Raw genomic sequence first — 13750 nt, forward strand, 5'->3', positions numbered from 1 at the left:
CACACAGAAGCTCGGGTTTTCCCCTGCCCCAGTGCGCAGTCATTTTGCACTTGTTTTGCTCCTGTGCTCCTTTTTCTAGGACTCCTGTGTTGCCCGCCCTCCACTCCAGCTTTGCCCGCCTTCGCAGAGACCCACGACCCCATAGTACCCCCCAAAGGGATGGTGGAGAAGCAGCCTTGCCCATGTGATATCCAGCGGGCTCCTTGCAGGGGAGCCTGCGTCTTTACGCGCCTCTCCATGGTGCGCGCTGCACATTTTATTCCTACCATCCTCTTAGGTCGTATCCCTTGACTTCCACGTTTACTCGGCACTCCTCGGCCAGGGCTTTTCCGATCCCGGACAGGGTCGCCTTTCTTATCCCGGGAGGCTGGCTAATTGCTAGCAGAGGAAAACCCGCCGCGGGGGAATCCTAAACCCGGATTTCCCGCCTCCCGTCTAGGAAAGGCGAAAGCCGGAGAGGCGACGCGCGCATCCGCAGCCGCCTCCTGCTTGCCGGACGCGCGTTGCTGGCGCTCAGCGCATTTGCGCGCCTCTGTGGGCAGCATCTTGAACGCACCTGTGCGTCTCCCTTGGCTAGGCTTTGGGCAGCAGCAGCCTTTTCTTTCGACCGGAGGAGAAAGACTGGAAGGACCCGAAGCCGCCGCAGCCGCAGCCGGAGGCTCTCGTTTCTTTGCTGCGCCGATTCTTCCCCGCAGAAGAAGCCCAGACCTGCTCGTGGGATCGGCCTTGGGAGGGACTAGCAACTTGCCTCCGGGGTTCCCCATCTTAGCCATCGAGTTTCCTCGGCGCTTTCCTTTTATTCGACGTGACTTTTGCTCGGAGCCCGGAAGCGTCTCCAACTTTGCTCTCCGGTGGCGCGCAGGATGCCAGGCTCCTGGGGACTCCTGGCGGTGAGCGGCTGCTTTCTGGCTATGGCTGCATCGGCACAGGTATTATTATTATTATTACTACTATTACTATTTATTAACTTCCCACACCTCCCGCCACACGAGGATCACAGGGCGGTTCACAATATAAAAGCACAAAAAGACACACCAAACAAAAACAACGCCCCGCACCCGACACACCGCTTAAAAGCTTCATTAGCCAAAGGTCTGGGTTTCCCAACTTTGCGCACTTTCCCCCATTACTTGCTCAGTCTTGCCCGGCTGCGGGTGGGAAGAGAGGGAACCGACGGTTTGGGTAGTTCCACCTTCCAGATCCAAGCGAGCTTTGCCGAATTGAGCGTTTGCAACTTCCAGCGGGGTCGGGCATTCACTGCAAGCGAATCCTCAAGTTGAGCCACGCGCAAAGGCAACCTTTGCATTGGAACAGCGCAGGGTTCGATCCCGTCCAAGGCTGGGGCTATAAGAAAACGCGATAGGAACTTGCTTAGACCCCCCTAGCATTAGTTTCATAGAAAATACATCTCTCGATGTTTTGCTGTGCGGTTGAATCCTTAAACGGGTCTCGGAATCCTTCCAAATCAGTATTCTGGTTGAAAGTTTGTGGGTTATTTGAAACGCCTCCAGGAGGCGCTCACAGCTATGTTAGTTTTCATTACACGGCTTTTCAGCCAAGGAATGGGGGACCGAAAAACCCCTTTCAGGCAGCAAAATTTGTAAACTGATGCTGTTGGTAAATAGGATTCTGCTAGTTTGAGCGAGATTCCCTGGAAATCCTCATTTCTGTTGCATCGGTGGCTTGTCCCGTTTTAGCCAGATGTTCTCGGTTGCTGCTGTCAGTCCTTCTCCTCCTCCTCCTCCTCTGAGCCAAGAGTGATTCAGCTCCGGGTTCTGTCGGAAAGGGAGCTTGACTTGCTGTTTTGCTGGAATGCTGGCTGGTATTTTGTGCTACACTTTGCCATCTGGTGTTTTTTTTTAACCATTAAGTGTAAATCAGTCTTTTCTAGAGGATTACATGTTTTTTTTTTCTTTAAAAAGCATTTAAAGAACCATGCAAGATTTAAGATATTCTTGGCTGCTGTTCATGTAAGCAGCTCTATACTGTACTGAGGCTTAGATTAGAATTTGGCCCTTTCTGTCCCACCTGTAGCTTGTCTGGCACTGAACTGGATTGTTGGCTTTGAGGCCAGATTGAAGGCAAGATGTCTCCATCTCAGACTCCCGTAGGAGCCTGGATGTTGTGGACTACTCACATGAAACAAATTTTGATGTGTTTTGAAGGCACTGCTCGAAATTATGATACCTGAAAAAGTGAATGTGGGGCAGGCATCTTTTAATAAGAGTGTTAAGAAAACAGCTTGTAACCTACAATTGCAGGAATATTCATGGTTGCCAGTGAAAGTCTCCCCTGCCCCATCCAAGGGCTGTTCCAAGTGTGTGAAGGATAAATCTCATGCCCCATTTGACACTTAGGGGTCCTGCCCAGTTACCAGCATGAATTTCTACCCCCTCCCATAGGAGCCTTACTGAAATTTGTCGAGGGGGGAGAGAGACCCAGAGTTGCATTTAATGCAGCCATGGGGAACTTGTGTCCCTCCAGATGTTGCTAAACTTGAATTTCTGTCACCCTTAGCTATCGATGCTGCCGGCTGGGACCGGTGGGAACAATGTCAGGAAGGCCACAGCAGAGGCCGATTTAGGGGAGTGTGGCTGGTTTGGTCGCACTGGGTGTGAAGTCTCTGGGGTGCCGCAACTATTATGTAGAATGGAAGGCAAGAGGCAGGGAGGGGCAGCAGATTTTGGCTTCACACAGGGTGCTGCTGAAATTGGAGGTCCACCGCTGGCCACTGATCTGCAGTGTTAGAAATTAGCCAGGCGCCTTGTGTGTTTTGCTGCTGGCGTGGGTCCAGGAAGTTTGGATGAGCCCTTAGAAACATCCATTTGAAGCAGGATATATCTAGAGTCTAAATGACTAAAGAAAGGAGTCTAAATGGAGTCCCCTCCACACCTCGTAGAACCACAGAATTGTAGAGTCGGAAGGGACCACGAGGGTCATCTAGCTCAACCCCATTGGGGGGGTCCACCATACTGCACTCCTCCCCCCTCCCCCTCCTAGTATGCTGATCCCATTAGAAGCAGGCCAGAGTGATACATGAGGGGTCTAGACAAAGAGGGGCTCCTGGTCACCCCGGTGAGGAGTGGTGGTGCCTCCCTTTAGGGGAGCTGGGTGGCTGAGTTAGCAGCGTGCTTCAGTGGCGTAGCGTGGGGGGTGCCAGGGGGGCCAGCCGCACCGGGCGCAACATCTGGGGGGGCGCGCTCGCTGCCTCCGGAGTCGCCGAAGAGCCTCGGGCGCAGGCTGTAGCAGAGCCCCATGTCTCGTGGAACCGACGAGCTGTGCGCGCGCCCGGGCTGAAGGCGTCCGGCAGGCAGCGGCTCTCAGCCCCGCGCGTCAGGGCCGCGGAGGACGTGCCAGGCAGCCCCTCCTCACAGCCCCGCCTCCGCTGCTGCTGCTGCAGCTGCTGGGCCATGTTGCATTTTCCTCGCCTCTCTGCCCCCCTCCTCCTCCGGGCAAGCGGCGTGGTTTGGGCGGCAGCGCCAGCAGCAACTCGACTCAGATCGGCAGGTTAGGGGTTGGGGGGGGCGCAAATTACTTGCCTTGCCCCGGGTTAGGGGGCGCAAATTACTTGCCTTGCCCCGGGTGCTGACAACTCACGCTACGCCGCTGGCGTGCTTAACTGTATCACACAAGCTGGGAGGCGCCATCATGAGAGGCCACTCTGTACTCATCGTGGTGGTTATCTTCTCCTTCCAAGTTGCACGAATACAGTAAAACTCACCGGCTGCACATTCCAGAAGTAAAAGGTGTTTTACTCTTATAGTGCTTACTCAGAATCACTTAGCTGATACAGTGGTACCTTGGGTTAAGTACTTAATTCGTTCCGGAGGTCCGTTCTTAACCTGAAACTGTTCTTAACCTGAAGCACCACTTTAGCTAATGGGGCCTCCCACTGCCGCCGCGCCGCCAGAGCACCATTTCTGTTCTCACCCTGAAGCAAAGTTCTTAACGTGAAGCACTATTTCTGGGTTAGCGGAGTCTGTAACCTGAAGCCTATGTAACCCGAGGTACCACTGTAAATGGGTGCTTCTTCCCCATTAGTGAGTTGATGCTTGAGGGGGATGGAAAGTTCTAATCTAGGTTAGTGATGGAGCGTGAAACCAAGGTAGTTATTTTAGATTAATTCACATCAGACAAAGGCGACATTTTTTTGTATGCAGCTAACAACACGCAAACACTCCAGTCAGCTCCCCACCCCTTGATATTTTATTAGCAGAGGCCCTGCAGTGACTGTGGCTGAACTCACAACCCCATGCATGTAAATATCTCTCTATCTCTGTGGCATTATTTAAATTGCTTTGTGACAGGTGCTATAAATCAAGAGAATTTCATAGGAACATGAGTCTGTTCTGGGCCGTTTTTCCTCCTCTGCCTTATCTTGCTGTCTGCAAGTATTTAACATATGCCTTGGCAGCCTTTGCTTAATACAGTATTGATTTTTGCCAGTGTTGGAGTCAGAGGACAGCTCTGTTGGCTTGGGCAGATCTGCACTGCTAATTGTGCTTTCCAACTAGCAGCTCCAGGCTGGCAAGCAGGAGGTCAAGCAGTTCGTTTTCCCTGGGACTTAAGAAACCAGGAAGCCTGACTCCATTAAGAGACTTTCTCCAACAAATATTTTAGAAGCGTTGTTTATATTAAGAGGGCCCCTGCAGAGTTTGTGGGCAGTCCATCCATGACCTGTAAATTCAGGAAGGGAAACAGTTGCCCAAACCTTTCAATAATTACAATCTGGCAGTCGGCTGACTCATCCATCCCCAATGAGGATGAAGCCTAAATCTAGAATAGAAAGCCGGGGGGGGGGGATGATGTGAAAACATGATCTCACGGGCAGTTTGGGAGGAAGGTGTTGTGTTTTCTGCTTGCTGTCAGAAGAAAACTGCCCTTTCCATAATGAGATTGATAATGGTATATTGCCTGTGAAAGTCTCCAACGGCTAAGCTGTCCATACCAAAATGAAAGGCTGGTGGGAATGCCCTTTTTACATTCAAAAGCGTCTTCCATCTCCTACTAGTGTACTAGAGAGCCAGTGTGGTGTAGTGGTTAAGAGCGGTGGACTCGTAATCTGGTGAACCGGGTTCGCTTCCCCGCTCCTCCACATGCAGCTGCTGGGTGACCTTGGGCTAGTCACACTTCTCTGAAGTCTCTCAGCCCCACTCACCTCACAGAGTGTTTGTTGTGGGGGAGGAAGGGAAAGGAGAATGTTAGCCGCTTTGAGACTCCTTTGGGTAGTGATAAAGTGGGATATCAAATCCAAACTCTTCTTCTTCTACTAGGATTAGCTCAAAATAAACTGCAATAATAATCTACCACTACCAGGTTTCTTCAAAGTGAAGGGTCTTCTCCCCACTGCTTCAGAAAGCTCATATCCATCTTGCTGTCCTCATTTATTGCAGTAAGTGGAGGGTCAGGCAGGCATCTCTGTTCATTATCCAAAACAATAAGTCTTTTTTTCAATAAGAATCCTTCCGCTTCTTCCCATTTAGCAATAGTAACATTTGTTGAGCAGTAGCTTAGCAGGGGGCTGGGGGGGGGGGTCATGGCCCTGGATACCAAATTCTGAGGGGCACAACCAGGTGCCCCCATGCAGGCGCTGACCTCCATGGGGATCCCCACCCCTCCCTGGCGAAGGCGGCCGAGCAGCTCAGGCCCACGGTGAGCGGGCATGGATGGCGGGAAGTCAAATCAAAGTGACCTGCCCGGGGCACAAATCTGGGCAATGTGTATGGAGGTCCTGGGCTGGCCAGATGACAAGACACCCCCCCCCCCGGCCTGACTGTGTCCCAAGTGGCAGATTAGGGGGACAGTGTAGGGGCACACAGACCGGTAAGAGAGGGAGTTGTCACTGCAGGCCTTTGCCCACTGTAGCAAAATGTGTAGATCTGGCACTGCTTTGATGTTGCAGAGCAGAAAGCACATGAAGCAGATTCTTAAGTAACTGGCTCTGCTGGAACAAGCTGAAATGTCTGCCTCTTCATAAGTTTGGGAACTGTTACTAGGAAACCTGAGGTGACACAATCAAAGGCAGATCAGGTTATGTAAAGTCCTGGTGTCTTAACCATGGCCAAAGCTCTGGGTATTTATTACTTTAAAATGTGTCAAATACTTCGGAATGAAAGTGCAGCCACGATGAAATATGAAAGCTTTGGTTGTTTACCTTCTTTCCTCTCCTAAAAGAAGATCCTTCTTCACCAACCTTATTTCTGCCTGGTTTTGTATTTCACAGGATGATTTCGATGACACCGTTACGATGGAGGACCAGATTTATCGTCTCCTGGAGGCCAAACTTCAATGCGAACTAAATATCACGTCTCTGCAACAGGAAGAAGGAGGTGGCGTTTCTAAATAACTTGTTTTCTTTTCCCGTCCCGTTCCAGACAGCATTTCTAAGGTCTTGTTCACATTCTTGCTTACTCTGCATCCAATGTGCTCCCACTGCTAGTTTCCAAAGCCTCTTACACACCATGTTAGCCACAACATGCCTATCGTTTCTTGACAAAAACTGCAGTTTGAGGTGCTTCCCCCCCAAATCACCGTCAGTCCAATGAAGATCAAAAGAGAGTAAGACGACATTCCCTTTTATTTTATTTTTATTTTTATATTATTTTAGAAAATTTTAGCATACAGTATTACAGTGGTACCTCGGGTTAAGTACTTAATTCATTCCGGAGGTCCGTTCTTAACCTGAAACTGTTCTTAACCTGAAGACCACTTTAGCTAATGGGGCCTCCTGCTGCCGCCGCGCCGCTAGAGCCTGATTTCTGTTCTCATCCTGAAGCAAAGTTCTTAACCTGAAGCACTATTTCTGGGTTAGCAGAGTCTGTAACCTGAAGCATCTGTAACCCGAGGTACCACTGTATTTGCATTAATCCATAACAAATTCAATATCTTTATAGGGTTTCTTCCGACCCCCGGACTTCCCCCCACTCCTCTCCCCGGTTTCCAATAATTGTCTCTTCTCTTTTCTGTGACTAAATACTTTTATCCAATCTATTAAATTTCCTTTTTCAATACCCTTTATCAGAATATATTACAAGTGCTAATCCAATCCTGCTAACGTTTTAAAATGTTTACAATGCTCCTTCATATATTCTATAAAGTTAATCCATTCATTTCTAAATTTACTGTCCTCTTGGTGTCTAATCTTCCCAGTCAATTTCGCCATTTTGGCATAGTTCATCAGTTTCAATATCCATTCTTATTTCGATGTGGTTCTTTCTCCTTCCATCCCTGGGCATATAACATTCTTGCCGCTGTCATCGCATACATAAATAGGACCTGAGAGTAAGACTACATTCCTATGCAAACTGGGAGTGAACCCCAATCAGAGTGTAGTTCTGTGTAGACACACACAGGACTGCACTGTGAAATAATAATAAATTCCAAACACCAAGATAAAACTACATTTTCAAATTAAAATAAAGGAAATGGAAGACGATAGTTAGCCAAAACAAGCTTTAAGAGCTTTTTCCCTCCCTAAAAGGAAGAAACTCTAAAGCAGATTTAAGGTTGGTTGGGAAAATACCATTATAGCTTCAACTACCATTAGAGTGCAAGAAATAATGATAACAGGAGGAGGAGGAGGAGGAAGGTGTTCAGAGTAAGGTGGGCTGGGAGACAGGGACAGAAGAGAAACAGCAACTTCATTGTGTAACAACTGGGCAAAGACTTGATGAGGAGAAGCTAGAGGAATAGAAGGAAGGAGCATCAGCTTAACAGTTGGAAGAAATGGAAAGAGTGAGAATCAATGGGGATGGGGAATATTTGGCAGAAGAAACAGAGGGAAGCATGAAGAGAGAGAGAGAGAGAGAGAGAGAGAAAGAGAGAGAGAGAGAAAGAGAGTCTGCAGAATATATTTTTTTTCTTATCTATATCTTGAAACTGTTTTATATTTCTCTTTGCTGAGGCTTTTGTTAAGAAAATGCATAACGGCAGTCAATATGTTCCAGGTCTCTGTTCACTATCCTGAGGCAACGGTGTGGATTCAGTCCACAGAAAATGCATATCAACTTACTTAATTCCAGGGGAAACAGCAATTTTCTTGGGGGCAGTATCAACCTAGAAGCATTTGAGACCATTCTTGAAATTTGTGTTCACTCTGACTAATTTATTTGTTTGTTTGTTTGTTAATTATTTGAATTGCTTTACCATCCTTCATCCAAGGATCACAAGGAGGTTTATAATATAAAAACACAAAAATACATAACATAGAAACACACAACAGCAACTCCCCCAGTTTAAAAGGCCATTGATTGTTTAATTAGCCAAAGTGCTTTCGCCTGGTGCTGAAAAATATGCAATGAAGGTGCCAGACAAGCCTCCCTGGAGAGAGCGTTCCACTAGTCGGGAGCCACCACAGAAAAGGCCCATTCTTGTGTTGCTGCCTCAGATGATAATTGCAGGATCCAGGGACCAGTTGTTAAATTGTCATATAACAAAATAAGATGACCCAAAGATATGTGCTGTTGTAACTGCCTGCAATATGAAAAGTTGTTTCTTTGCAAATCTGAGCTGCTTGAATGCTCACATTGATTCTGACACAAATTGGAGAATATTTTTAGCTTCCGTTTAGGCAGAAAATGCTCTGTTCTTGCCTCATTTGGAGGGAAGTAATTTGAAAGCATTAAAAAAAACCCCAGAGGATCACACACTGTGCTCTTTCCTGCTTTTTCTCATGTTCTTCATTTGCAGCTTATTTCTGCTTTCCCCCTACAGAAGGCAACTGCTTCCCAGAATGGGATGGTCTGGTCTGCTGGCCCAGGGGGTCTGTGGGGAAAACATTAGCTGTCCCATGCCCTCCTTATATATATGACTTCAATCACAAAGGTACCAGCAACATGTTTCACGTTGGATTTTATCTTACACAAAACCTAGCTGGGGAGAACCTTCTCATGGGAGCGCCTCTTCTCTCTTCCAGGCATGGCTTTCCGACACTGTAGCTCAAATGGAACGTGGGTCTCTGTGCAAAGTTTGAACCGGACATGGTCTAATTATTCAGAATGCTTTGACTTCCTGCAAGCAGAAAACAGCCCAGGAAAGGTACATGCTCTTTCACCAGCAAAGGAGCAGAGTTGAAAAGGTGCGGGTGCTTGAGGGTGTTTTAGTGCTGAGAGTGTTGGGGAACCTAACTGGCTTTTATTACTCATTAATCCATAATTTTAAGGGACGCGGGTGGCGCTGTGGGTTAAACCACAGAGCCTAGGGCTTGCCAATCAGAAGGTCGGCAGTTCGAATCCCCGCGACGGGGTGAGCTCCCGTTGCTCGGTCCCAGCTCCTGCCAACCTAGCAGTTCGAAAGCACGTCAAAGTGCAAGTAGATAAATAGGTACCACTCCGGCGGGAAGGTAAACTGCGTTTCCATGCGCTGCTCTGGTTCGCCAGAAGCGGCTCAGTCATGCTGGCCACATGACCCAGGAAAACTGTCTGTGGACAAAAGTGGGCTCCCTCGGCCAGTAAAGCAAAATGAGCGCTGCAACCCCAGAGTTGTCCGCGACTGGACCTAACAGTCAAGGGTCCCTTTAATCCATAAATTAGAGGGTAGGAAGAGCTCAGTCTATTTTAGTCTTAATTCTTGCAATTAGATTGCACTATAAGGAGAGGGTGCATACATCTTGATAACGATTAAATATTGTAAACTGTGCCAGAAACTACCATGATTTGAGAAACGTCACCTTTCAGTCGTTCTCCAGGACATGGCAAATCTCCAACATGACCGTGAGGGAGGGGGCACTCAGAAGAAATGTTGGTCACCCCAAAACAATGCATAGAAATAGTTTAGCATGGCCGTACGGATTGGAGCATACCTTCCCAGAATGGGTAACACAATGGGGTTGCAGGTACAATCCTGGCTTTACCTCCATGCAGAATAGGATTGTGTTGGTCTGTAAATGACAACAGTTGAGCTCCAGACTGGATTCTCTTAAAGGATGTATTTTAGAACTTCTCAATTGTGCGCTGAAGGAGAAAATCCTGGAACATCTTCTGTTTCCTCCAGAGGGAATTCTTTGAACGCCTCTATGTCATGTACACCGTTGGGTATTCCATCTCGTTCTGCTCTCTGGCTGTGGCGATCTTCATCATGGGCTACTTCAGGTGAGTAAATCACACCTCTAGAATCTGTCCGTCCTCTCTTAAACCTTTTAGCCAGTCCTAAGACGACATAAGGGACACGGGTGGCACTGTGGGTTACACCACAGAGCCTAGGACTTGCGGATCAGAAGGTTGGCGGTTCGAATCCCTGTGATGGAGTGAGCTCCCATTGCTCGGTCCCTGCTCCTGCCACCCTAGCAGTTCGAAAGCACGTCAAAGTGCAAGTAGATAAATAGGTACCGCTCCGGCGGGAAGGTAAACGGCGTTTCCGTGTGCTGCTCTGGTTCACCAGAAGCAGCTTAGTCATGCTGGCCACATGACTGTACGCTCCCTCGGCCAATAAAGCGAGATGAGCGCTGCAACCCCAGAGTCGGTCACGACTGGACCTAATGGTCAGGGGTCCCTTTACCTTTACTTTAAGATGACATAATGTCTGCAATTTCTACGATGACTACCCCTCGCTTGCCACTCACATTCTTTCCCTCACAATGGCAAGTGGATAAATTTAATTGCAGTGTAAAATGGAGTGGCTTTCATGGGCTAAACACCTGAATCCAGTCAATATCATTGGGGAAACTGAACATTGTACACAATTGTGAGTAACAAAGCCCAGGACTTTATATACGTATTACATTAAAAGCTGCCTCAGCAGGCTGAGATTTAAGCCAAGAAAGGGCATGGAGAAAAATGATTAATTTTTTCCCTGCTGGCTGCATCTATATTTGTGATGGCAGATACACATCTAGAATCCCAGTGGGGGAAAGATGCTGGAGGACTTAATTCTGAGCAGAAAAACAACCGGTGGGGAAAGGATTAAGTAGTTCACACAGAGCTGCTTCTCTATTAAAAATGTTAGCATCCCAAGTTCTTTCTCATTTTTTTTTAAACTGTTTGAGCCCCTTTTCACTCATTTGCATGCAATGTTTAGTTTGCCTCTCTCTTTGTTATGACACTTGAAGGGAACATAATACACTGGAGCTATATTTAACATGCAGCGACGCCTCCTTAAGGGCCTGCGCTTATATTACAACTGAAACCATCCTATTGCTGTCACGTTTTAGAATGCTTACCTGCGCAATTGGTAGACCATTGTAACCTGCTGTTCAGGCAACATGCCCACCTGATATCTGCCGCCAGTGATGCTCTTGAAACAACTGGAGGTTTCCTTTTCTGACGCGGTAAATTCAAGAGCTTTTCAAGAGTGCAAGACTGGGTCTGATTCAGCAGGGCTCTTCCTGAGTTCTTATGCTCCCTTTAATTAGGTTTCCCCCCCTTGCACACAGGAGACTTCACTGCACCCGGAATTATATACACCTGCATCTGTTTGTCTCTTTCATGCTCAGAGGTACCAGCATATTTATAAAAGACAGAGTAGTTCATGCTCATATCGGAGTCAAAGAGCTTGACTCGCTGCTCATGGGTGACCTACAAAATATCATAGCGGCTCCAGCCCCGGACAAGTCCCAGTACGTAAGTACTTCTCCCCTCCTCTTGCTAAAGTTCATCCATCGTTACCTAACAGAATCACTGTTCAATATTCTCTCGCGCCCAATCCGCATCTGAGAATACTATCACGCAGCTGAAGCCAAAGTGACCCAGCAGGCAGAGACTGTGAGTGAAATTCAGCGTAGTGCTTAGTGGAGCATGCTCAGTGGGACCTTTCCCCTCTCCTTCCCCTGTGGACCCTCTAAACCTGTTCTGGGGACTAGCAAAAATGTATAGAGTAAGTAATAAATTGTGTTGGAAATGTCAAACAAAAGATGGTGAATTTTTTCACATGTGGTGGACTTGTGAAAAAATGAAAAAATATTGGGACATGATATATAACGAAATGAAAAAAACTATTTAAATACACTTTCCCAAAGAAACCAGAAGCATTTTTGCTAGGGATAACGGGATGAATTAAAAAAGGAAGATTACAAACTATTCATGTACGCAACGACTGCTGCTAGAATTTTAGTGGCTCAGAAATGGAAATCCCAAGAAATCCCAACTTTAATGGAGTGGCAGACAAAAATGTTTGAATACATAGAATTGACAAAATTGACTTATAACATTCAGAACAAAAAGAACGAAAAGAAAAGAAGTAAAGTTTGAAAAGGATTGGAGTAAATTTGTTGAATATACACGGAGTAATTGTAAGAATTTAAAAACTGTAGCAGGATTAATGTAAATCTTGTGATGTGGACGGAGTGTAAATGAGAAACTGTAAGAAAAGATTTGAGATATGAAAACCGTTGAAGGGATGGAAGGAAGTCCGGGCGCAATAAGGCGCAGGGTAAATAAGAAGACATACAAATTTTTGAATGTAAGAGTATTTGTTTTATTTGTTGTTGTTACAAAAAAGCAATAAAAAGTATTTGGGGGAAAAAATAAACCTGTTCTGGGGATTCCTCCAACCCTCCAGAGCATATTTAGGGCACAGGGGGACCTCATTCCGTTACATGAGTGGAACTCATCATATGCATGCAACACCTTCGTTGAGTCTCGCCCCTTATGGTTGGTAGCAGGAAGCCATTAATATTTCCCGTGCATCCAAATCTACTGATTTCAGTGATGGTCCCTGAGCCTTCCTAGTTGCTCAAACTTCAGTGCTGGACTCCTGAAAGAGTTGCATTTCAGCTGGTTCAGAATGGGCCCAAGTCACCCCACAGGAGTCCACAGGAGTCAGCCAGTACATGCTGAAAAAGTAAATATATATAAATACATTCCACACTTGGATCCTGGGTTCCTTCGAGATCCTGGGCTAGAAATTCAGTAAATAATACTGGAAAGAATACAGTTCAGTAAAGAATACTGTCATTTAAGCCAATTTATTTGCAGTGTTGCTTCCCAGCTTCAGCAGAACTGTGAAAAAATATCTTAGGAATAATTGTATAGGTTTCAGTGTGACCAGTCAATACCACGTATTGCTACTACTACTACTGTTATCCTTAATTAAATTTCACCCAAAGATCACAGGGCAACACTGTGTATATTGTGTTTTACAATACATTGGTACCTCAGGTTACAGACGCTTCAGGTTACAGACTCCTCTAACACAGAAATATTACCCTGGGTTAAGAACTTTGCTTCAGGATGAGAACAGAAATCGTGTAGCGGTGGCGCAGCGGCAACAGGAGGCCCCATTAGCTAAAGTGGTGCTTCAGGTTAACAACAGTTTCAGGTTAAGAACGGACCTCCAGAACAGATTAAGTTCTTAACCTGAGGTACCACTGTATAAAAACACAAAAACACATACCATAATAACAAACAAAAACCACCCCCACCCCAGTTTTAAAGGCCTACCACAAATTACGCAGCTGAGTTTACCGCATTTGGGTAAATTGCAGAGATCAGCACACCTGTTTCATCAATGGATGAGCCTCACCTTGGGAAAGCCATCTTTGTGACTGCGGTATCTCCCCTGCTACATTTATTTTATGTTAGCACTAGAAGACAAGAAAGGCTGATTCTGATACCAGACTGTGAGGGGTCTACTTTAGCTGATTGGAGCACAGAATTGCAGACTAGGAACTAGGAAATCGGACAAGTGGCCCACGTAGTGCCGTATTTGTCTTCAATGATTGGCAGTGCTTCTCCAGGACTCCAGGTGAGGGTCTCTCCCATCCCTAATGCCGGAGATGGAACCTGAGATCTTCTGCATGCAAAGTGGATGTTCTACC

At 46.8% G+C, this 13750-nt stretch overlaps 1 protein-coding gene across 3 annotated transcripts in view; it reads left to right on the plus strand.

Moving 5' to 3' along the window:
* Positions 1 to 13750, plus strand: part of PTH2R (parathyroid hormone 2 receptor) — a 46350-nt gene continuing 32600 nt past the window's right edge. The window contains exons 1-6 of one of the 3 annotated variants that reach the window (XM_081017428.1): positions 1 to 929; positions 6224 to 6329; positions 8713 to 8823; positions 8915 to 9036; positions 9991 to 10088; positions 11369 to 11555. In XM_081017428.1, coding sequence (XP_080873554.1) covers positions 864 to 929; positions 6224 to 6329; positions 8713 to 8823; positions 8915 to 9036; positions 9991 to 10088; positions 11369 to 11555 — 690 coding nt within the window. In that variant the 5' untranslated portion in view covers positions 1 to 863. The remainder of the gene's footprint in view (positions 930 to 6223; positions 6330 to 8712; positions 8824 to 8914; positions 9037 to 9990; positions 10089 to 11368; positions 11556 to 13750) is intronic. The other 2 variants (XM_081017429.1, XM_081017430.1) reach the window with 2 other exon arrangements.

Source organism: Podarcis pityusensis, assembly GCF_964106645.2.
Source record: "Podarcis pityusensis genome assembly, chromosome: 1".
Classification (NCBI taxonomy): domain Eukaryota; kingdom Metazoa; phylum Chordata; class Lepidosauria; order Squamata; family Lacertidae; genus Podarcis; species Podarcis pityusensis.